The sequence below is a fragment of the Cololabis saira genome, chromosome 21, assembly GCF_033807715.1.
Source record: "Cololabis saira isolate AMF1-May2022 chromosome 21, fColSai1.1, whole genome shotgun sequence".
Taxonomy (NCBI): Eukaryota; Metazoa; Chordata; class Actinopteri; order Beloniformes; family Belonidae; genus Cololabis; species Cololabis saira.
The window spans coordinates 8,944,898-8,969,742 of NC_084607.1; the positions used below are offsets into that span (position 1 = coordinate 8,944,898).

Here is a 24,845-nt window from a genome sequence, read left to right on the forward strand (position 1 = left end):
TCGCTATCAGTTTGTCATTAAGGTCTGCACGGCATGAAAACAGTTACAAATGTCCTGTCACTCAAACACATTGGAGGCGTTATGGAAACAAAGCAAAACACAGGAAGATAAGGGCCGCGCATGCGCTTTAGAGCACAGCCGTTGGCACAGGGATTTTGCTGCCATCTTGCGTTTGAAAAATGATATGATCACCTGTTGTATTGGATGAAATCCAATATTAAAAATAAAAATAAATCTTTAAAAAAAAAAAAAAAGTGAAAATATATCAAACATTTTGAAATATAGTTATAAAGAGTAGCAAATAATACATGAGTTTACACCTAAGTGTCACTGAGACACTGCAGGCCTCTGGTGCAGGCTGACCTTCCTGTGCACCTCCTCCCTCGTCCTCTCTATCAGCCCGCCTGTGCACTTGACCAAATATAAACTACATTTCTTGGCCGAGGTACAGATTTCCTTGGGGAGGAGTCTGACACAGAGAGTTCAACGTAGGACGGACTGAAGGACAAACAAGCAGAACTATCGTGATTACTAACCTTTGACTGCAGGAAAAGGTAAGTTTTATCAGATTTTCTGCTGTACTCTTAACAATAACATAACAACTCTACCCTGCAACAACCAAATCTATTATTCCAGTCTGGTTTGTTGAGGGGCAACTTGAAAAGAACCAACTGAAATCTCATTTAACATGAAACTACATCAAAAGAATGAACTCTAACCATTTTACATTTTATATTGGACATCTCATTCAACCGCAGTGAAACTTTCATATCAGAAATCTACATGTATAAGCTATATTTTGGATCCTGATTAAGCAGTCATTTCTTGCACACCTGTCTGCAGATGTCTTCCGCCACCTTGGCTGCTGGTCGGGTGCTTGCTGCTGCGTCACATGCAAGCCACGAGGGATCAAGTAAGTTTGTCTCAAACCAATACAACTATATTAAAGGATGATTCCTGGTCTAAAAAGGATACTTTGTCATCGTAAAGAGTGTGAATAAACATCCTAGTTTGCAAAAGCGATGGGATTTGAAGCAGTTTTGAGTGAATCTAACTATGGCAAAATAAATAAATGCAATTTTAAGCCTCTAAAAAGACTTAAACAAAGCATTACACTTAAGTGATGGATTAGGTGGATTCGTTCCCAAAAGATGAACTTGAGTCATTTTAACTTTGTGTGCAGAAAATGTACTTTCAAAAGGAAAGGAATGCTTGTGAGTGCATGTACTTCAAATCAGTGCTGGAGTTTTTACGAAAAAATAGGTAGTTGTTAAGGGCTGGAGCTGAGGCACAAGCTTCTGAAACAGCAGAAAAGTGGGAATAACAACTTTAAACATGTGACTACATGACAGGAAAGGTTCTGCCAGAACGCCACTAAAACTCAGAGCTTGAGTATACAGTTATACAGCTGCCGCAGTACTCGAGCTGTAAAAAAAAATCAGGGGGGATGGTGGATTTTATCATATGGGGACAGATAATTTGTGCTAATTACAAATAATATAATATATTACAAATAATAGCAGTGACCAAAACACCTGCAGAAATACTGCAGGAATGACATAGCAGCAGTTAAATGCAGCCTTCTGTAAGCTTTAAATATCCACTGGGCTTACATCAAATACATCAAAACACAACAATAAAAAACAGTTTTCTGAACTTATCAATATGACTCTGTCCTTCACAGGATAAGTAAAATGGATCACTGCAAAAACTCAAAATCTTAACAAGAATATTTGTCTTATTTCTAGTTAAAGTGTCTCATTTTAGTAAAAAAAAATCTCATTACACTTAAAACAAGACTCATCACTGGAAAAAACAACAATTTTCACCTGTTTCAAGTAGATTTTCACTAGAAAAATCTGCCAGTGGATCAAGATTTTTTTGCTTGTAATAAGAAGATAAATCCCACTGGCAAGTGAAAATTTACTTGAAACCGGTGAAAATTGTCAAATAAGTTATTTTTCTGGTGATGAGTCTAAATGTTGAAATAGCAGTAAAACCACATTCATTGATGAAATGACATAAGGGATGGAAAGGGGGGATGAGAGTTTTACAGGGGGGATGATTTGGACCGTTTTTATTTCAGGGGGGATGCCATCCCCCTTCATCCCCCCTCAACTCCAGTACTGAGCTGCCGTGTGAGCAGACCAGGGATTCCCGCCTGCATGCCCACAACCTGATGAATAATCCGGAAATGAGGGGGGATTTTTATTCAACCAGTACTTTGTCTTTCACAGCCAAAACCTGGAAGATTCTGACCTTCGTCCTAGCCCTCCCAGGTGTTGGCGTCTGTATTGCCAACGCCTACATGAAAGCGCAAGCCCATTCGCACGAGCAGCCTGACTTTGTGCCATACACTCACCTACGCATCCGCACCAAGGTGAGTCTCGGAGTAACTTCTTAACATTCATCCAGAAACTGTCTGAAAACAAAACTGTGTTGTGCATCTTTCCAGAAATTCCCCTGGGGTGATGGGAACCACTCACTGTTCCACAACGGTCACGTCAATGCTCTCCCCGACGGCTTCGAGCACTCTGGACACTGAGACGAGCATTCAGTCCTCACAAATACGTCCTGCTCGTTTCAGACGCCACTCTCCGGTGCACCTGCTTTACTAACAATCTCTGGAATAAAATCACTTATGCTGTATTACAGGGACAGCCATATTCTTGTGTGTCTGTGTGTGTGGTATCTTCTTTATATAGACCCACAGGGGTCACTAAAATGGAAAAATCCTGTATTTGTGATCTTTGAAACATTGACAGAAGGCTGGCATCATTCTCTAATTCAGAAGCTTCATCTGTAAAGGTAGACGAGTATCTCCCCATCAAAGCTGAGGCTCTTTGTAACTGAGGAAACTGTAAACATTCCCACTTTTGCAAATACCAGCGTGCAAGTTGGCCATGAATCCAGGAGGATCCGGCTGCAGACCAGGAAGAGAGAGGTGGTTCGTTTCCTCCACTCCCAAGGAAAGACCGGAGGTCAGGCGGTTCTCGTCTAGCACGAGACTTCTCCAGTCTGCAGACGCTTCTCCCTTTTACACATTTGGTGGTAATGAAAAGCTAATTTAGGTATAAGCAGTACTCGAGTTGTAAAAAAAAAATCAGGGGGGATGGTGGATTTTATCATATGGGGACAGATAATTTGTACTGATTACAAATAATATAATATATTACAAATAATAGCACTGACCAAAACAGCTGCAGAAATACTGCAGGAATGACATAGCAGCAGTTAAATGCAGCCTTCTGTAAGCTTCAAATATCCACTGGGCTTATATCTAATACATCAAAACACAACAATAAAAAACAGTTTTCTGAACTTATCAATATGACTCTGTCCTTCACAGGATAAGTAAAATGGAACACTGCAAAAACTCAAAATCTTAACAAGAATATTTGTCTTATTTCTAGTTAAAATGTCTCATTTTAGTAAAAAAATCTCATCACTGGAAAAAACAACAATTTTCACCTGTTTCAACTTGCAATAAGTAGAAAAATCTGCCAGTGGAACAAGATTTTTTTGCTTGTAATAAGAAGATAAATCTTGTCCCACTGGCAGATTTTCCTACTTATTTCAAGTGAAAATTTACTTGAAACAGGTGAAAATTGTCAAATAAGTTATTTTTCTGGTGATGACTCTAAATGTTGAAATAGCAGTAAAACCACATTCATTGATGAAATGACATAAGGGATGGAAAGGGGGGATGGCAGTTTTACAGGGGGGATGATTTTAACCGTTTTTATTTCAGGAGGGATGCCATCTCCCCTCATCCCCCCTCAACTCCAGTACTGAGTATAAGCCATTTTAAAGTATCTGGAAACTGGACTCAAGCCGGCAGATGCTCAGCAAAACGAATAAATCTCTTTGGTGTCATGAGTTTTTAAACTTCTATTAACTTAAATGTGACAAAACCACCAGGATAAAGTGTTACACGATAAGGAGTACCATGGAACAGGAAAATATCTATTTCCTCTGAAAGTAAATCTACAAAATAAAAGGTGACCACAGGTCGTTCCAAGCTTTTACACTGTTGTTTGAAGAAAAAAAATAATTATACGAGCAGATGGAAGCAACCAACATACAGGACTGTCTCAGAAAATTTGAATATTGTGATTTTCTGTAATGCAATTACAAAAACAAAAATGTCATACATTCTGGATTCATTACAAATCAACTGAAATATTGCAAGCCTTTTATTATTTTAATATTGCTGATCATGGCTTACAGCTTAAGAAAACTCAAATATCCTATCTCAAAAAATTATAATATTCTGGGAATCTTAATCTTAAACTGTAAACCATAATCAGCAACATTAAAATAATAAAAGGCTTGCAATATTTCAGTTGATTTGTAATAAATCCAGAATGTATGACATTTTAATTTTTTTAATTGCATTACAGAAAATAAAGAACTTTATCACAATATTCTAATTTTCTGACAGTCCTGTATAAACAAAGTAAAGCTTCACCAATTTCATCTTCTCACATTTAAAGTCTGATTCGAAGCGAATCGACTTCATACTTTTGTCACACACAGAGTCGTCCCTTCACACTAAAAAAAACAACAACCAAAAGCAAACTGATGCTCTTATTTTATATTTGGTGTCATAAATTTACATCAGGGCATTCAAACATATGATGCATATCCTCTATTCTATATCATAATCTACAAAATAAACAACTGGCTTCTATAACAGCCGTGGTAAGTCCATCTACGCGACAGTTATCAAATATACTGTTATCATTTGCTTTACCATTCCCCAAATAAAAAATAAGAATTACAATGCTGGTAGAAAACAATTAACCCAGACAATTTTACAGTAAGTCATGAAGTGAAAAGCTCCAACTACATCAAAACTTAACGGAAAATATTTGCTCAGAAATTAGGAAAAATTAAATCAACACTTCAGTTAGAGGAAACAAATTCAGGTGTTCTTTTCCGGACGTGCTGATGTAAACGCACGACGGAGACTCTGGAAGCCCGTTAAGTTGGCGACTGATCCGCTCTCTGAACTTGCAGCAGGAGTCGGCTCGGGTCAACCCGGGTCCATGTATTTCGCGGCCATCCGTTTTTTGTTTTCAAATGACAAAATAAAAATAGAGAAATAAACCAAAATAATCCGTTCCCCATCTTTTGTTTTGATAATAAAAAACGGAAAACGGATCATTATCCATTATCCATTATCCGTTATCCGTTATCCGATTTCATTGATGTGTTTGAAAATCGAAATTGGGAATTAAAACAGCGAGTGGAAAACTTTTTTCTCTATTTCCTATTTCGTTTCCAAGGATACTGAAAACAAGGATTGGACAAATGGGGGGATTGCACATGTGCAGTAATAAATGAAGAAAGTTGTTTCTGGTTCTTTTGTTGATCAGATTGAAAATTAACAGTTTTAGATTTTTTTAATGTTGAAACAGAAAATAATTCAAATATGAAACATGGCAGTGAAACATGAGTTCAATCTGTAATCTGTCTTCACTCCGTCATGATGTTGTGACAGTCCGTTCAGCTGCAGCGTCCAATCAATAACATGTACTGAACTCTAACATACTGCCCCCCCCTGTTGGAAACAAATAGGAAATAGAGAAAAGAGTTTTCCACTCGCTGTTTTAATTCCCAATTTCGATTTTCACGGATAATGGATCCGTTTTCCGTTTTTTTATTATCAAAACAAAAGATGGGAAACGGATTATTTTGGATTATATCTCTATTTTTATTTTGTCATTTGAAAACAAAAAAACGATGGCCGCGAAGTACACGGACCGACCCGGCCGCTGCCCTGGTCAGTTCAGGGCCAGCGAGGCCCGGCTCAGCAGGTCCTGCTTCAGAGTCTCCCTACACTCGGCCTCTCGGGCCAGCCGGCGAAGGCAGTCCCCGGCGCCGGCGGAGCAGAGGAACGGTCGGGGACAGTCCAGCAGCCAGGACAGGCAGGCCCGCCGCAGCGCCGCGTAGCAGAACCGCTGGGAGAACCGGTACACCTGCGGGAGCCAGGAAGCTAACGCCTTCACCGCAGCAACGGATTCTGAGGAAGACTGGGAGCTCTGGCCTTTTTCGTCCGCCAGATGCGTTGGAGCTTCTTTCAGGTTCTTTGGTCTCAATGTTAATTCCTCGAGGTCGAGAGATTGGTCCAGTGACACTGGGACTGATTTAGAATCAGGAGCGACTCGTCTGATGGCGTTAATGTCTAAAATGGTGTCAAGTCCCGTGTTAACTTTCTGCACCGTTCCGACAAAGTTTTTCTGTCTCTCCATTTCTTGAAGGATACTGTTCAGCTTCTTCATCTGTCCAGTCAGCTCGAGCTCCGACGCTTGAGAGAGAGTCTCCTCAGCGAGCTCGGCACAGTCTCGGTCCATTTTAGAGTCCGTCTTTCCGGGGTTTTCCCCCGCGGGTGCAGCGTTTGTGGAGCAGGACAGAAGCTGAGAGACGCAGAGATCCTCCAGCTCTCTCTGTAGCTCACTCACCAAAAATCTGCAAGCTGCGACCATCGCCTCGCCTAAAGGCGTCTTCTGGAAGGCCGAGTCTCCTGCTGAAAGATCTTTGGTCTGATTTTTGCAGACACTTAGCCCATCAGAGGCCAACGTGTCCAAAACGTGGCACTTGCTGCCGTCCCCATCCTCCTTTCTTGAGTTCTTGCTGAGACGACACCCGTGCAGGTAATGCACCACCGGTATTAACATACCTGCACTAACGTCTTTGATATGAATGGCTTCTCCTCCGTCTCCCTGAGCTTCTCCAAACCCGCCTCTCAGCAGAGCTCTGAAGTACTCGGAGCCGACGTCGTCCGCGCCCTCCACCCCGGCCACGGAGTCCCTGTTTACCGGGACTCGTGTCCCGTCGTCCAGCTGCAGCAGCACGTCGAACTTGGAGACGCCGTAAGGACATACGTCGGCTAAGCGGGGCTTTTTCAGGGGAGGGGGGGCGTCTCTGTCGACGTTGACTCCCACTGACGGTATTCTGACGGGATATGAACTTTTCTTGCCGCCGTCGGTTTTAACGGTTACCGCCAGAGCAGACAGGCATCCGATCAGGAGGGAGAAGTACGGCGAGTGGAACTGAGAGGTGGGACCTGAATGTGGGGCGCCAAAGTCAGAGAGGAGTCGTCCGGACTCAGCAGGGGGGTCTTTGTTCGCCTGGTCGTCAACGTCACAGCCGAGGGGCTGCAGAGCTAAGAGTAACCCACCTGTGTCCAGCAGGAGCTTCCTCAACACGGATCTGTTGCTGTTGGAGACAAAACATAGATTCAGGTGTCATCAAAAGGAAACACGCTGCTATTAAAACGATGTAAAAAATGTATTTATTACCCACCTTGTGATCAGCGGCAGAGAGAGGGCGCCGTTCACCTTGTCCGACTCGGAGCCTGACAGCATCACATGTGCAAGAACGCCAGAACCAAATCCAGACTCGCACTGGACCCGCAGATTGTTCAGAAGGGCGACGCCTACGAAGAAAGAACGCAAATATGATGATCAGGGAACAGACGGTAGAGATGGACGGTATGGACTAAAAAATGTATCACGATAATTTCTGGCATTTATCCCGATAACGATAAGACTGACGATAAAAAAAATACCAATTCAACTCCACCTTTGTAACTATAAATCTATCTCTCTCTCAGATCCGCCATGTTTGTTACACAAAAACTTTCTTTCTTTCTTTCTTTCTTTCTTTCTTTCTTTCTTTCTTGCTCATTTCTTTCTTTCTTTCTTTCTTTCTTTCTTTCTTTCTTTCTTTCTTGCTCATTTCTTTCTTTCTTTCTTTCTTTCTTTCTTTCTTTCTTTCTTTCTTTCTTTCTTTCCTTCTTTCTTTCTTTCTTTCTTTCTTTCTGGCTCATTTCTTTCTTTCTGGCTCATTTCTTTCTTTCTTTCTTTCTGGCTCATTTCTTTCTTTCTTTCTTTCTTTCTTTCTTTCTGGCTCATTTCTTTCTTTCTGGCTCATTTCTTTCTTTCTTTCTTTCTTTCTTTCTTTCTTTCTTTCTTTCTTTCTTTCTTTCTTTCTTTCTGGCTCATTTCTTTCTTTCTTTCTTTCTGGCTCATTTCTTTCTTTCTTTCTTTCTGGCTCATTTCTTTCTTTCTTTCTTTCTGGCTCATTTCTTTCTTTCTTTCTTTCTTTCTTTCTTTCTTTCTTTCTTTCTTTCTGGCTCATATCTATCTATCTTTCTTTCTTTCTGGCTCATTTCCTCCTTCCTGCTTCCTTCCTCCCTTCACGTACGTTGTGTGTGGATTTAACGCAGAACCATAAATCAGCTTTACACAAAAACGTCATCAACGGGAATTTATCGTTTTTACCGCAAGATGACAAATTCTTACCGTGGGGAATTTTTTTGACGGTAAATCGTGAACGGTAAAATATCGCCCATTCCTAACAGACGGGTCTTAATACTTGGTTTACAACATCAATCATCCCTGGCCTTGATTTGGCTTTCAATGTTTCTGTGTGGTATGACGAGAATCAACTCACAAATGTTTTCTTAAATGATTATTCAAATTATTCTTCCAAGATGGCCCTTCAGTCAGGGAAACAGTTCATGACAACTATAATAGTGTAATGTGTTGATACGTACAAATATCTTGCTACAGTTATTGACAGTAAAGTGACATTTGAGGCAAATTGTGAGGCTTTATTGCCTGAGAAAACTGACGTCTTTTTATAATCGACAAAACACTGTTGACCCTTTTTTTAATCGAGCTTTTATTGAATCGGTTTTATCCTTTTGCATTGTATTGGTTTGGAAATCTGTCTCATAGAAATAAGAATAATTTGAACCAGATTGTGAAGTTGTCCAGTAAGATGACTAGAGAGCAGCAGGTGAATCTGGACATGCTGTTTTCCAGACAGATACACAAAGGCTATCTGGATCTATTTTAAAAGACACCTCTCATCCACTACACGACCACTTCCAGCTACTTCAGTCAGATATAGAGTACCAAAATTCAAAACCAAACATTTAAAACATAGTTTTATACCTGCTGCTATAACCCTCCTGAATAAATAGATAAGGTTTTAGCCTTTTATGTTGTGATTAAAGTTTATGTTTATGTATATGTATGTACTGATGGACTCGCTACACCACCTTATTGCAAGGAGAATTTACCTTCGATACAATAAAGTTGAACTGAACTAATGAGTTATCCAATAATATAATAACAATAATGACAAGATCATTCATATCTTCTGCTGAAACGTGTCATAGTTCTTACACCTATTTGAGGCATTTCTTTTCTTTTTTGTGTCCACATTGAAGATTACAGGGTCTCTTTAGCTTCTACCTCAACCTCAACCTTCTACCTCCCGTGTGCAATAAACCTGTCTCATTGTAAGTGCAATAACAACTAAATACCTCACGTATTTTTGAAAATATTTGAAAATATTTTGTAAATATTATCCGTTTTTTTGGTGTTTACTATTTTTTTCTCTCTTTTGCAAACTAGGATGTTTATTCACACAAAGAAATACCAATTCAACTCCACCTTTGTAACTATAAATCTATCTCGCTCTCAGATCCACCATGTTTGTTACACAAAAACTTTCTTTCTTTCTTTCTTGCTCATTTCTTTCTTTCTTTCTTTCTTTCTTTCTTTCTTTCTTTCTTTCTTTCTTTCTTTCTTTCTTTCTTTCTTTCTTTCTTTCTTTCTTTCTTTCTTTCTTTCTTTCTTTCTTTCTTTCTGGCTCATTTCTTACACCTTTCTGGCTCATTTCTTACACCTATTTGAGGCATTTCTTTCTTTTTTGTGTCCACATTGAAGATTACAGGGTCTCTTTAGCTTCTACCTCAACCTCAACCTTCTACCTCCCGTGTGCAATAAACCTGTCTCTCTGTAAGTGCAATAACAACTACATACCTCACGTATTTTTGAAAATATTTGAAAATATTTTGTAAATATTATCCATTTTTTTGGTGTTTACTATTTTTTTCTCTCTTGTACATACTCTTTTTCTACTTTTTATATTGCTCTTTTTTATTATTTAACTATTTATTGGTTATTTCCATTTTAAATGTTTTGTATAAAGCGTGTGTGTGTTTTGGCTGCAGCACGGCTGAATTTCTCCTCTGGGAGATCAATAAACTCTTCTATTCTATTCTATTATAAAATAAGAATAAGAGGAAGATTCTGTCACAAAACTATAAAAGATTACATGAAACTAGTAAAAAAGTAATGTGTAAAGTTGGAAATAAAACCAAAGTAAAAGCTTGTAACTTTGCAGATTTTTTTTCTCCTGTGAATAAAATCAATCTCACAACTGTTAATCTTACCCAGCTGCTTTACTTTGGCTTTCACTCTGTCCGCCTGTCTGTCCTTCCCCTGTAACTCGTCTCCTCTTTGGCAGAGATGGTGCTGAATCAGGGCGACAGAACCCGTCCGGACCAGCGCTTGCAGACAGTTTGGGTTGCAGCTGAGCCGGCAGAGCAGACGGAAGCACCTGCTGCTGGGGTCCTGGTGCTGGGTGAGGTAGTAGAGCAGCCCGGACATGACGCCCGTGTTGACCAGCGCCACGCTCGGGTCGCTGGCGTGGGAGAAGCGCGACAGCAGCAGCAGGATGGGAGACTCGGGCGTCCAGGGCTCGGGGTGGTACGGGTGGTGGTAGGCTGGCTGGGACATGGAGGGAGGGTTGTCCAGAGTGACTTTACTCAGGCAAGATGCTGAGTGAGCCCTTCTTTTCCTCTGCGGGGATGAGAACTTTGATGGAGTGATGGGTGTTGTCTTGGTGGGAGACGAGACTGGGGAGGAACTCGTCTGGGGGAGGGTGGCGGGGACACTGGAAGGAAGCAGATCGGTGACTCTCGCTGAAGAGGACACGGGAGAAGGTTGGGATGCCTTTTTGGAAGTTGTGAGGACAGCAGAGGTAGACAAAGAGAGGTTTGGGGAAGAGGACTGGGGGGAGGAGGATGGAGGGATCTGAATACCCCCCCATTCCCCGTCAACAGTGGGGGAATCCAGCAGATCACCCTCCGAAGAAATCAACCCCTCAGACAACAACCAGGACCTGGAAAGAGGAAAGCACATTTGTAACGAGGGATATTATTGTACGTATTTGACAAAAATAAAAGTGCACGTTTAGGGCTGGGCGATATATCGAGATTTTAATATATATCGATATATTTTCAAACGTGATATGGTACGAGACAATATCATTTATATCGAAAAAAAACTATAATTTTTTTTTAATGATTTGGATATAGCTTATTTTGGGACAAATTGACTTGAATGTTTTATTTGAGATTTGCACAAATGTTTTGTTATTTGCACAACTGTCAACCTCAGTGGAAAAGTCTGCCTGTTACTGTCTACATTGTATTAATTGCACAGTGTATTTTAATTTAATTGGGAATAAGGGAAATAATGTGCAATATCTTTCACTCACTGCAACGTGCAATTATGTAAATATCCATCTGTAAATATCCGTCAGTTATCTTTTTATATACTAGTATTTCTTATTATTTATCTTTCTTATTATTATTATTATTATTGTATACCAGTTAACTGTTTATAGTGTGTTATTATTATTACTGTGTTATTACTTTTTCTATTGATGCCTCTTGTTTTTGCACTATCCCCTTTGCTGCTGTAAACTGCAAATTTCCCCTCTGTGGGACTATTAAAGGTTTATCTTATCTTATCTTATGCAGAAAAGGGATATTTGTTTTATTTTATTCAAGAAGCATTTTTATTCTATATATGCAGGCAGTTTATTTTTATTTCATTTGTTTTATACATTTTGATATTGTGCAGACCTCTGTTAATAAAGGAACCTGTGTGACATTTGGCACGAGGCTTTGACTTAAAACTGACTGTTTTTTTAAGGGTTTGCCTCAGAAAGAAATGAAGCTAACAGAGATGCTATGCTATAATGCTTTGGGGGAAACCCCAATTATGGCACAGAAAAAATATCGATATATATCGAGTATCGCCATTCAGCTAGAAAATATCGAGATATGACTTTTGGTCCATATCGCCCAGCCCTATGCACGTTTAAGGTTCTGTACCTGAGACTTAAAAAGCTTGACGAACATAGACCTGGCTCTCTACCAGCCTCCTCCCTCTTGGATCCCTCGGGAGCAGGATAATCAAAGGAATCCAAGTACGAGGAGGGCAAGATGTCCTTTGGAGAAACACTAGTGTCCATTTTCTCGGCTACATGTTCCTCTCCTTTGGTGAGCTTGACGAGTCGTGCGATTAGAAGAGGGACCAGCCCCAAATCTTGCAACTGTTCCATGGCAGATTCGTCAAAAACAAAGTCTACACAGGCCAGAATAGCCAGCCTGGAAAGTGGATGACTCTGGTGAGCAGACAAAAAGCTAATCAGCACCTCCAGCCCTCCGCTTTCTTTCACCTTGGCCCGATTCACCGCCTCTTTACAACACAAACACAGAGCCTTAAAGAAGACTCCCGACTTCACCGGGTCCCTTTTAACTTCCTCCGCGAATTTCTGAATGACCCCCAGGGACCCCACGAGAGGGCGCAGGCAACCTTGGGAGCACATGTTGGCCAAAGTTTTCAGAGCAAGCTCTTCAAATGGTTTACCAGAATCCCCTGATGCCATGACTCCCAGCTGAGCCAGGACCCCAGAACGGGACACTTCTCTGGCGCATTCCACCCCACAACCCTTGGTCAGTTCATGGAGAGTCCTGAGTGCCGAACGCCTCAACTCCTGTGGATATTCTGGGGCGATGAGAGGGGCGAGGGCGGACAACGTCCGCTGGGTGAGCAGGGAGAGCCGATTGGAGGGCGTATCCGAGAGGTAGAGAAGGGCCCGGGCAGCGGACTGAGCACACTCCAGTTTGGGACAGGAATCTGGGGATGGAGCAGTCGTGGGAGAGGATGGAGCTGAGGACAGGGACACACAGAGGAGGAGAAGTGGAACTCCACCTGCATAGGAAAAAAAGATAAATATTACAGATAATAATGATGTCAGAGATCAAAATAATAAAGATCAAAATAATGCTCTCTTTCGGCAGGTTTGTTGAAAATGGCGGATATAGTTGAACTTCAAACTTTAAAAATAATGTTTAAAGCAAAACATAGATCGTTACCGGAACAGTTACAAAATGTGTTCAGATTGGAGGATGAGGACAACAGACTTAAACTTGATTTCAAAACATATTTCTGCAAGGCTAAACATAAAACAAATGTGTATTTCTGTTACAGGTGTAAAATTATGGCATGGACAAAGCAAGGAACTGAAAAGTTGCACAAGTTTGTATCAGCTTAAGAAAATGTTAAAAAAAGAAAAGATAAGTGCCTACAAAAAAGGAGAAGGAGAAAGAGAAAAAAATAGATAGAAGAGCAGTTTTTTTGTTTGTTTTCATGTTATAAATATGTGTATAGATAGATTGGTGTTCAGTAAGTGAACGTAATTGTATTAACAGAGAGGGGCAGGTATCATAAGTTTTCTTCTTCCTGCTCCTTTTCTTTCATGGTGATAATGTGTACTTCATGGAATTTTGTACAACAATGAAATGAAATAAAAGTTCAAGCATTGGGACCCCGGATAGCTCAGTGGGTTAAGCGGCCGCCATCCACAGAGGCCATTGCCCTCTTGCAGACAGCGCAGGTTCAAGTCCCGGCCGGCCGCTCTTTGCTGCGTGTCTTTCCCCCTCTTTTCTGTCCATTTACTTTCAATAAAAGCCAATAGCACCACTTTTTTTAATTCAAATATTCATAAATTTTGCTTTATTCTAGTTTAGGCTCATGTTGCTTTTTTTTAAATCTATTGTTCACAAATATGAATCACAATAAATTGCATTTCCTTCATAAAAATGCCTCATTAGATTTATCAGTGCATTGAATATTAAAATGTCAACATAGCAACATTTCATAATTACCAGCAGTATGAATGAGTGCAGAACTCTCTGGATCCATGGCCAAGTTCGCCAAAGCCCGAGCTGCACGGTTCTGGACCGTTTCCAGGGCCACGTTTCTCTTCATGATATCCACTGACACAAGTCGAGAAAAGGTTTTTACATATATTGCATTCTATTCATTGTAATAATAGCAATGTTTGCAAAACATATTAATTGATTAATAAAGCAAGCCAAGTTCAGATTATTCATATAAAAGTAATCACAACATACCTATAATATTTATCCCGTCCAGTTTATGAACCTATGGAAGAGATTCATTAAGGCTCAGGTAATTTTAAAGGACAGTTCAACAGACATGGTTTTATAATCAGTACTCGAGTTGTAAAAAGAAATCGGGGGGGATGGTGGATTTTATCATATGGGGACAGATAATTTGTGCTGATTACAAATAATATAATATATTACAAATAATAGCACTGACCAAAACACCTGCAGAAATACTGCAGGAATGACATAGCAGCAGTTAAATGCAGCCTTCTGTAAGCTTTAAATATCCACTGGGCTTACATCAAATACATCAAAACACAACAATAAAAAACAGTTTTCTGAACTTATCAATATGACTCTGTCCTTCACAGGATAAGTAAAATGGATCACTGCAAAAACTCAAAATCTTAACAAGAATATTTGTCTTATTTCTAGTTAAAATGTCTCACTTTAGTAAAAAAATCTCATCACTGGAAAAAACAACAATTTTCACCTGTTTCAAGTAGATTTTCACTTGCAATAAGTAGAAAAATCTGCCAATGGAACAAGATTTTTTTGCTTGTAATAAGAAGATAAATCTTGTCCCACTGGCAGATTTTCCTACTTATTTCAAGTGAAAATGTACTTGAAACAGGTGAAAATCGTCAAATAAGTTATTTTTCTGGTGTTATTTTTCTGGTGATGACTTTAAATGTTGAAATAGCAGTAAAACCACATTCATTGATGAAATGACATAAGGGATGGAAAGGGTGGATGGCAGTTTTACAGGGGGGATGATTTTGACCGTTTTTATTTCAGAGGGGGATGCCATCCCCCCCTCAACTCCAGTACTGCTTATAAAGCATTTCATCTCACCTCTATACGCGTCTCTTGCTCAGTGCAGCAGTTGGCCAAGATGCTGAGAGCAAGGTCCAGCGTTTTCCTCGAGCACTCGGGGTGTTTGAGTAGATTCATCAGAAGTCGGAGGCCACCTTGACCTCTGAACTTGGCAATCCCAGCCTTTCCACCCTTAATATGCTGAGTCCGGATAGCAACAAGGGCCCGCCACTGAGATGCTTTCGATCTGTTGTCCATTTCTCTGCTGCCACCCGAATCTTCTTGATGGCCAGTTTTTGACCCGGGTTTGTGCAGGTGAGCCAAGCACCAGCTCAAGGAGGACTCTGGTACTGATGCGTGCCCCTCTTTGGAAAGTGCTCTCAAGTGCTTCAACTCACCCTTCATGGGTGACGCAGCCATGATTCCTCAGACAGCCAGGCAACGGGATCACTTATCTTGATTTGACTTGTCAGCTCCTTTAAATCAGGGTTAAAAACATTACCGTTTACTGAAGTGTACTCTTAAATTAAACCTGCTGTACTCTACTGCCCTTATTTTTTAACAGCTTGTGCTTTTTATTATTTATTTCTTTTCTTATTCTTACCTATTTGTTATTATGTCTTGCCGCTTTTAATGTCAAATTAAAGCACTTTGAATTACCTTGTGTTGAATTGTGCTATATAAATAAATTTGCCTTGCCTTGATTTTTCACTCTGATAGATATTACATTCAACCTGGCACATCACTGGATAATTCCAGTGAAACACAGAAAAAATAAAATAGTGCAATTTCAATTTTAAATTAGTTTTTTTAAGTCTTTACAGATTTGCTTTGACAAAAATAAAATTACTTTTTTTTAAGTATTAAAATAAATATATAAATATATTAAAAAAAGTATATTTTTTTTCAAAACTTTTGTAAAATTACATGGGCTCAGAAACTTTACATACTGGTATGAGAAATGAACGTGGTACCACCTGACGCCGCGGTCGCTGATGGGAAATGGAGTTCACATCTTCGGTCCACTCCCGAAAAAAACTGGCCTACATCGTGACAAGGCTGAGCAAGCATGATTCTACGTAATGCACGTGGAATTGTTAAATGTAAAATATTTTTAACATAAAATGACAGAGTTACGCTCCATTTCATCAATGTTTTGTTGCCACTGGCCGAATATTTTTTTTTCAACAAAATTCAATCGTCTGTGTTAGCCGCTAACGCCATCTTTAGCCAAACAACGAAACGGGGGCGGTTGCGGGAGGAGCAAGCAATAAAGAGGTGGTTCGTTCGCAAGTGTTCTGGGGTTTGTAGTTTATTACCCGATTAACGTCCGTCTCACATATAGCAATTGTCGCCCTGTAGAAACTACATTCCCCTTTGCGACAGTAAAAATACGTTTACGTCAAACGCGCGATAAGTTGAGGAATTGTAGTTCATGCGAGGTTCAGCGAGGCACAAAAGCGCAGCGTGATCTGCTAAAACGGACTACAATTCCCGAAATTAATCGGCTCTGTGGTAAAAATCGTCGTGTGTTTTCGACGCAAGAAAATACATCGCTGCCTCTGAAAGGTTGTTAAATGCCTCGATACACGCATCGCTAATACATAAAGAAGTTCAATCTTATTAGTCGTGGTTTTAAAACATGGAAGTAAACGACACAATTGTGATACCAAATTCTGAAGTGGAAGAAAAGGAGACGATCATGTCCAATTTGGACTCTGATAAAACAAAAGCAGGTTGGTGATCAGTTGTGCAGTTCAACAGTTCTCATCGATGAGTGCATCAGATTCTTGTCAAACATTTATTAACTTGATGTAATTTATATGAACCATACATATTAATATTCTCAGTTTCAAATTGGTATTTCACTAGATTATCTAATAAAATGTTTAAACTTGTGGGGAGGGAAAGATGTTTTAAGCAGGGCCGGTTGTAGAAAATGATGACTAGGGGTGCATTTTAGATCAGAGGGGGTGCACATGCCTGGCACGTCATTTAACACTAAATTATGCATTTTCCAAAATTATAAGCGGAATAATAATAGCAAAACTAAATATTTGAAGTGTATTTCAAGTGCACTTTTGCAGCAATATCGCTGCAGGACAAAGAAAATGCTACATTTAGTCTGGACTACCTCACCCATCAGACAATCTAGCAACAGAAAATAAAACATAGCAACAAAAATAAATTTAACCATACATTTACAAGACTGTCTCAGAAAATTAGAATATTGTGATAAAGTCCTTTATTTTCGGTAATGCAAAAATGTCATACATTCTGGGTTCATTACAAATCAACTGAAATATTGCAAGCCTTTTATTATTTGAATATTGCTGATCATGGCTTACAGCTTAAGAAAACTAAAATATCCTATCTCAAAAAATTAGAATATTCTGGGAATCTTAATCTTAAAATGGAAGCCATAATCAGCAATATTAAAATAATAAAAGGCTTGCAATATTTCAGTTGATTTGTAATGAATCCAGAATGTATGACATTTTTTTTTTTTTATTGCATTACAGAAAAATAAAGGACTTTATCACAATATTCTAATTTTCTGAGACAGTCCTGTAAACTTGCTGGCGTGGTTGTGCTTGAACCACTTCCGAATATCCATCGTTACTTTGTGTTAACGGAGCAGCAGAGAGAGCAGAGTCTTGCTGGTGCAGGAAACTGCACGGAGTGACGGACACTGGCTGATTTATGGTTCCGCGTGGCACCAACGCAGAGCTTACGGCGTAGGATACGCGGTGACGCGAACGTATGGTGCGCGTCGCCGCGTATCCTACGCCTTCGATTTAACGCGGAATCATAAATCAGGCTGACGCGCGCGCATTTGTCAGTTTTCTTTTCGTCTTTTCAACTGAGCATGCAAACACATAAACTGAGGGTGCAATGCATGCTTTTGCACCCTCGTAGACCCGGGCCTGGTTTTAAGGGTCAATATCGCTGAAGGGTGCCTTTTGGTGTCCTGTACATACATAATTCATTTGTCATGTTAACTTTTTTTTTCATATTTTGCCATGCTTTGTGTGTTCTGCTTTATGTGTCCACCCTGTCATCTTGATATTTTTGAATAATAATTAAATTATACTGTGAAATATCTGTATATATAATCTAGTGTGTTCAATAGCTAAGTGGGGGGCAATAATATGCAAATAAAAAAATTCCATCCAAATATCACAGTTTTCTCCAAATTAAATAAAATATATGTGCAAATTGTGTGTGTTTCTTTAAAAACAGATGGTTTGCATAAAATATTTTATTTATTTATAACTTGAAAGCAAAGAAATAACCCTTTCTATGAAAGGGACATCATACCTTCCAGAAAATTAAATTTTTATATTTAATATTGCAATGAAAACATATTTAACAGTATTTTTTTAAATTTTTTTATTTAACCTTTATTTCACCAGGAAACAAAAACTCGTTGAGATTAAAAATCTCTTTTACAAGAGGGTCCTGGCCAAGACAGGCAGCAACACAGTAACATGACATATAACACGACACATAACAAAATGCATTTGTCCATGACAGGGTGGACATGTCTTATGGTTTATTCTCCCAATATTGTCCCATAATTATCTGAAAATATGTGTGGGAACTCAGCTAATATATATTTCTACAACTTGAGTGTGTACTATTCATGATAGGACATAAAGGGAATCAGAAATTAAGACCAAAATGTGTGAGTATTGTGAGGGCTGAAAGGCACTCTACGGTGATATTGACCCTTAATTAAGATCATACATTTATCAATTGCCTATGTTCTCATCTCTAGAATTTATTTGGACTCTCCAAGCTACGTGGCACCTTGTGAATACCCGACTGGAAATGGATCAGGCCTTCGACCAACCGGTGTGCAAGAAAAAGAAACTATGGGAATTGGTGGCAGAGAAGGTGAACGCCAAACTGAGCGAGTCAGAGGACGCCGGTGCAGCCGTGAAGGCGTACGAGTGTGATCTCAAGTGGAGAAACATGCTGGCCACTTACAGAAAGAACACAGAGAGGGCCAAGCGGCTGGGGTCAGCGAGTGTTCACTGGGAGTTCTTCAAAGCAATGCACGATGTCCTAGGCAAGAGCCGGGAAGAGATTGAAGCCCAGCGCAAGGCCAAGCTCAGCGGTACCAGAATTGGCAGGGCGATGGCCAGCAAGAAGTTTACCCGGATCCTCCCGACACCCCCTGCCATCGCTGCCCCGTGTCCCGCCAGGCCTCCCCAGGACGTCCTGCAGCTGTATATGGAGCTGCAGGAGAGGAAGATGAACATGTGGGCACAGCAGAAAGCGCTGGAGGAGAGGAAAATAGAGGCCATCAACAACCTGGCCCAGGCCATCTCCAGCCTGGCTCAGAAGAACAACGAACAAGTGTCCAAGGACGGACATTAAGCTGGAAGTGTTGTTTCCTTCTGCCAAAGACTTTCACAAGCATTACAGATTGAAAAATTTAGTTTTAAAAAATTGATCAAATGGTCTATAGAAGGATTACTATGTGTATAATAAGGTTGTACTTTTTTACTCATTTGCCAAAAGATATAACAAAATATTTTTTTTTAACCAAAAAAAAAAGAATAGTAGTCAATAATGATATGAAGAGAAAAATAAGAGACTGCTATGACATTCTAACAAGAATAAATAGAGGATGCAATGTATTTTTTTAGGATCCCATAGGGCTGGGCGATTTTGGACAAAAATAAAATCCCGATTTTTTTTTCTCTGAAAACCCGATTTTCGATTTTGATTTTTTTGGTAAAACTACAAAAGACAATGGAATAAATTGTTTCAAATATTTTATCTTTAAAGAAAAATAGCAAACAAATGTCCCTATTGGGAATGAAGTGCAATTGAAAGATACTGTAAATCCTCCTTGAGTTTAGTAAAGTGACAACATTTACAATTTTCTTGACCAAACAAAGATGACTAGACGAGCTCTGTCTGTAATGCAGCCAGCTGCAAAAAAGGAAAATCGATTTTCCGATTTTCCTTTTTTTAACATCGATTGTGATTAATAAATCCAATTTAGATTTAAAATCGATTAATCGCACAGCCCTAGGATCCCAACAAGAATACACGTCTCAAGTCAGATGTAGCATACATATTTATTTTGATTGGTCAGTAAGCTAATTTATATTCATCTTTACTCAAAAGGAGGAAAAATAAAGTACAAAATAAAACACTGACATTTTTTGAGGTCATGTTTAGCTTTGATTAATGCATGCGGTTACCTTGGCTTTGGTTCATGCAGTATCTCAGCATTTATTTTTCTAACAAAAACTCAGAATAAATGTTTGTTTTGCTAAGATCTAACGTTGATTGTAGATGTGACCACTACAGCCTTCTCCAGCATTTCCTGCAGATCCTCAGTGGTGGCCAGTCCACATATGAACATCACATGTCACTCTGAACAAATTCTTCAACGATATGACTGCATTTTTAATATAATTGGTTGTACTTTTTAACGCACAACTCATGTAGTGTTTTTATTATAATAATCACCCATAGCAATTTTACGACTGAGTTATTGCTTTAGCAACAGTTTTTTGAACTTTTTTTAAGTGATGAACACACAATCCACACATTCAATGTAGATTAAAGCAAAATTATTACAATCCATAAGCATCTGCAGTATGCAAAGTACTTTGAATAACTTTTATAGTCTTCTTGTTTCATCAAAGTGTAAATAAACAAATTTATTTTTGCACAGTACTGTTTATCCATCAGATATTCAACACACAAGGTCAAACTGGTTTCAGCTGTGGAGTTTGTTGTAAGCAAACGTCACCAAAATAATCGACTCAGACGGAGAAATTCTGTTAAAATAATCCACAACTATTAGATATAAAATCAAGAGTTACAAGACTCAACATTTGCAAACATCAAATTTGCAATGACGTCTCGTCTGTGCATACTCTCGTCATCCACCTCTCCTTCTTGGGTAAAAGCTTCCTCTTTTTCACAGTCTCCTTGAATTACTTGTCCAATGTCGACAAACACATTGTGTAACACACAAGCCGTCAGCACAACGGCTCGGGCTCGCTCGTAGTTTCCAATATCCAGATACCTGAGCCTTTGAAATCTGGCTTTCAGGTTGCCGACAGCCTGATCGAGGATCTGACAATGCTCCTCCAGGGTTTTGTTGAAGAGTTCCTGTTTTGGTTCGTCACTTGTTAAGTACGGGGTCAAAACCTGTGCAGTTAGACGGTAGCCGGCCCTGGCCACGAGGCAGGAACCTGAAGGCATCACTTCAGGGTGCTGTTTAAGTCTGTCTTGCAGAGCTCTGCCTCTTTCCAGATCTGTGTCTTGACTGATCCTGCAGTGTATGAACTTGCCACTCCGAGTGCATACAAGCTCGAGGTTTAACCAGGAGTCGGGGCGGGTCTCCTTCAGTCTCTTCGTCTCCGGTACGGCACTCTCCACGTCATGCTTGCCTTGATGAAGACGGATAGGGATCCGTGTGTGTCCCAACACTCCCAGGACTCGAGGGATGCCTTGCTCCTCTTTCTGATCATCTTTTCCAAGCAGAGTGGAAAATGGGAAGAGAGCGTCTTCAGCCTCTCTGCCTGGAGATTAGAGAGAAAACTGACAGTTATCATCTACATCAGGGGTCGGCGAGCCGCAGCTCTAGAGCCGCATGCGGCTCTTTAGCGCCGCCCTAGTGGCTCCCTGGAGCTTCTTTAAAAATGTTTGACCTTTTTTTCCTTTTCTTCTTCTTTTTTTTATTTTTTCCTTTTTTTCCCTTCTTTTTTTCTTCTTTTTTCCTCTTTTTTCTTCCTTTTTCCTTTCCTTTTTAATCTCGACATTTCGACTTTTTTCAAGAAATTTTGACTTTTTTTCGACATTTCAACTTTTTTCTCGCCATTTCGACTTCTTTCACCAAATTTCGACTTTTTTCTCGACATTTCAACTTTTTTCTCGACATTGACGTTTTTCTCGAAGTGCAGAATGAAAAAAAAATCTTCCCCCAGCTATAACTAATATAGATATATGCAGCATGTGTTGTCTTCATTCTAAGGCTTATACAAGACTTTTCATTTTTTGCGGCTCCAGACATATTTGTTTTTGGTCCAATATGGCTCTTTCAACATGTTGGGTTGCCGACCGCTGATCTACATTTTCAAAAGAAAGAAACCAGCACAATTGACTCACCGACTGGCCATCCGATTTGCGTCTCCTTCAGCGTGCCGATGCGTTCACAGAAAGAAAAGAAGATCCTGTGGATGTTTCCTTTCTCCAGCTGGAAGCGGCGGGACACGGAGCGGTAGCTGACCCGCTCAGAGAGCAGGGAGAGGGACAGGAGGACGGTCTGGGACAGAGACAAGCGAGCGCGGCCAGCCATCCGAGCCCTGGATTTGGAGCTTTGAAGAAGGTCTGAGATGTACTGGGGACAAATGATATTACAAGACTGGTGATGAAGGGTATTATTATTAAGAGGAAAGAAAAATCCAAACCTACATAGCCCTGTGTGAAAAAGTGATTGCGTGTTAAAACATAAATTAACTGTGGTTTATCAAATCTTTAGAAAGCTGAGTTCAATTTCTCTATCCACACCCAGGCATGATTACTGCCACACCAAAACTTGCATGAATAAAACAGCTGGTCAGTTCATCTAGACACCAAAGCATTAGTTTATGAATGAATTAATGAATTAATTTATTTCGAACATGTATATAAAAAATAAAAATAAACAGTAACATCTTCATATGCACATATGTTCGAAATAGGAGTAGGAAGAAGTGTACACTTTTTCCTAGTTCCTACCCCTTTATAACTCTATGAATTTACATTATTGCTATTATTATATCTACACAATATCCATATAAATAGTCTATATAAATACTACGTAGACATGCCTATTACTACATAATTATCCATATAAGTATATAGAAAATATAAATATTACATATTATATCAATATATAGAAAATACAAATATTATATAAATATATACTATATAAACTACATACATATCCCTATAAATATATATATGCTACATACATAATAAATATACAACATATATTACATAATTATAACTATCCCTCTCAACATATAATATAGGACTGTTTCAGAAAATTTTAATATTGTGATAAAGTCTTTATTTTCTGTAATGCAATTAAAAAAACAAAAATGTCATACATTCTGGATTCATTAAAAATCAACTGAAATATTGCAAGCCTTTTATTATTTTAATATTGCTGATTATGGCTTACCGTTTAAGATTAAGATTCCCAGAATATTGTAATTTTTTGAGATAGGATATTTGAGTTTTCATAAGCTGTAAGGCAAGCCATGATCAGCAATATTAAAATAATAAAAGGCTTGCAATATTTCAGTTGATTTGTAATGAATCCAGAATGTATGACATTTTTGCATTACAGAAAATAAAAGGACTTTATCATAATATTCTAATTTTCTGAGACAGTCCTGTATACTACATAAATATCCACATAAATATCTAAACATATCTTAAGCAAGTATAATATACAATTTTTCCCTATTTTATTTGTTTATCACACTCCTCGTTAACCCATTTCCTCTCCCATATACCGGTACCTGTTTATAAATATTTTTTTGTATCTTTTAAGTTTATCTTAAAAAAAACACTAACAAATATTACAATTTCTCATATCCTAGTAGTGTTTTAATGCAAGTATTTAAAATAGTTCCTACAGGACTGTCTCAGAAAATTTGAATATTGTGATTTTCTGTAATGCAATTACAAAAACTAAAATGCCATACATTCTGGATTCATTACAAATCAACTGAAATATTGCAAGCCTTTTATTATTTTAATATTGCTGACCATGGCTTACAGTTTAAAAAAACTCAAATATCTTATCTAAAAAAAAATAGAATATTCTGGGAATCTTAATCTTAAACTGTAAGCCATAATCAGCAATATTAAAATAATAATAATAATCTGCTTGATAGTTAACATCGATTAGATATTTCCTAGCAGACGTGAACTCACCTTGACAGCAGCTGAACTCAGCTGCCCCTGGTGCCCCTGGTACCCCGCCGCCTCCTCCACGCAGGGGCCAGTTGTTCCTGCATGGGACTCCGCTTTGGCCTGGCTCTGCAGCAGCTGCACGTAAACCGTGGTGGGTGCAGGGTGCGTGTCGAGCTTTGCGGTGAGATCCGCCTCCAGGATGTCCTCCACCGCCTGGTCCAGCCGCTGCTCCAGCTCGCTGGCCGACAGAGGCTGCCACTCCCGCTCCACCAGCTCCAGCACGGCTCTGCCCGCCGACAGCACGGACTCCCCGACGTCCATCTGCGGGGATAGGTGGCCGGGACCGGGATCCGTTCATGCACAAACAGGTGTCAAAAGTGGCGAACTCATCCCACTGTCTGCAACGTGGAAAATGCTAACCAGTGAGCTGAAGTTTGATGCCTTCACGGACTCACGTAAAGTTAGCAGAGCCGCTGAGACGTTCGAGAGCCCCGGGAAATTTAGAATAGAATACTTTATTGTCAGTGTACCTGGGTACAGTGAGATTGATAATACTCAAACGGTTGGGGGCGAAATACTGTGATTAGTCCATGGGCCAGAGCCCAAAATTTCACTGATCAGTACCACTCAAGGTGACAAAACTTACCTATAATTTTTGAAAAGATCCATGTCTATAGATGATATTTTGGTATGATAACCCAGTGGCTGTATCATAGTTACCCACCCCCTTCAGAAAATTACATTTTAGATGCTGGTGCATATCCTGGTTTAGACTCATATACAGGACTGTCTCAGAAAATTTGAATATTGTGATAAAGTTCTTTATTTTCTGTAATGCAATTAAAAAAACAAAAATGTCCTACATTCTGGATTCATTACAAATCAACTGAAATATTGCAAGCCTTTTATATTGCTGATTAAGGTTTAAGATTAAGATTCCCAGAATATTCTAATTTTTTTAGATAGGATATTTGAGTTTTCTTAAGCTGTAAGCCATGATCAGCAATATTAA

General features: G+C 39.4%; 4 protein-coding genes across 4 annotated transcripts; 2 read left to right on the forward strand and 2 right to left on the reverse strand.

Moving 5' to 3' along the window:
* The first annotated feature begins 404 nt into the window (after positions 1-404).
* On the forward strand, positions 405-2,629 carry LOC133421907 (cytochrome c oxidase subunit 6A, mitochondrial). Its single transcript, XM_061711703.1, has 4 exons — positions 405-554; positions 844-913; positions 2,238-2,380; positions 2,456-2,629. Exons 2-4 carry the CDS (start codon positions 844-846, stop codon positions 2,543-2,545), a joined length of 303 nt encoding a protein of 100 aa, XP_061567687.1. The 5' UTR covers positions 405-554; the 3' UTR covers positions 2,546-2,629.
* Positions 2,630-5,653: 3,024 nt separating this feature from the next.
* On the reverse strand, positions 5,654-16,109 carry armc5 (armadillo repeat containing 5). Its single transcript, XM_061712018.1, has 8 exons — positions 15,868-16,109; positions 14,930-15,366; positions 14,078-14,108; positions 13,829-13,939; positions 11,990-12,872; positions 10,259-10,989; positions 7,312-7,444; positions 5,654-7,224 (listed from the first exon to the last, which is right to left on the reverse strand). The coding sequence occupies exons 2-8, from the start codon at positions 15,308-15,310 to the stop codon at positions 5,790-5,792; spliced, it is 3,705 nt and encodes a 1,234-aa protein (XP_061568002.1). The 5' UTR covers positions 15,311-15,366; positions 15,868-16,109; the 3' UTR covers positions 5,654-5,789.
* A 330-nt stretch (positions 16,110-16,439) lies between these two features.
* si:dkey-66i24.7 (uncharacterized) lies at positions 16,440-20,404 on the forward strand. Its single transcript, XM_061711405.1, has 2 exons — positions 16,440-16,626; positions 18,672-20,404. The coding sequence occupies exons 1-2, from the start codon at positions 16,533-16,535 to the stop codon at positions 19,274-19,276; spliced, it is 699 nt and encodes a 232-aa protein (XP_061567389.1). The 5' UTR covers positions 16,440-16,532; the 3' UTR covers positions 19,277-20,404.
* On the reverse strand, positions 19,612-24,242 carry LOC133421687 (uncharacterized). Its single transcript, XM_061711406.1, has 3 exons — positions 23,855-24,242; positions 22,034-22,265; positions 19,612-21,447 (listed from the first exon to the last, which is right to left on the reverse strand). The coding sequence occupies exons 1-3, from the start codon at positions 24,152-24,154 to the stop codon at positions 20,732-20,734; spliced, it is 1,248 nt and encodes a 415-aa protein (XP_061567390.1). The 5' UTR covers positions 24,155-24,242; the 3' UTR covers positions 19,612-20,731.
* Positions 24,243-24,845: the final 603 nt, after the last annotated feature.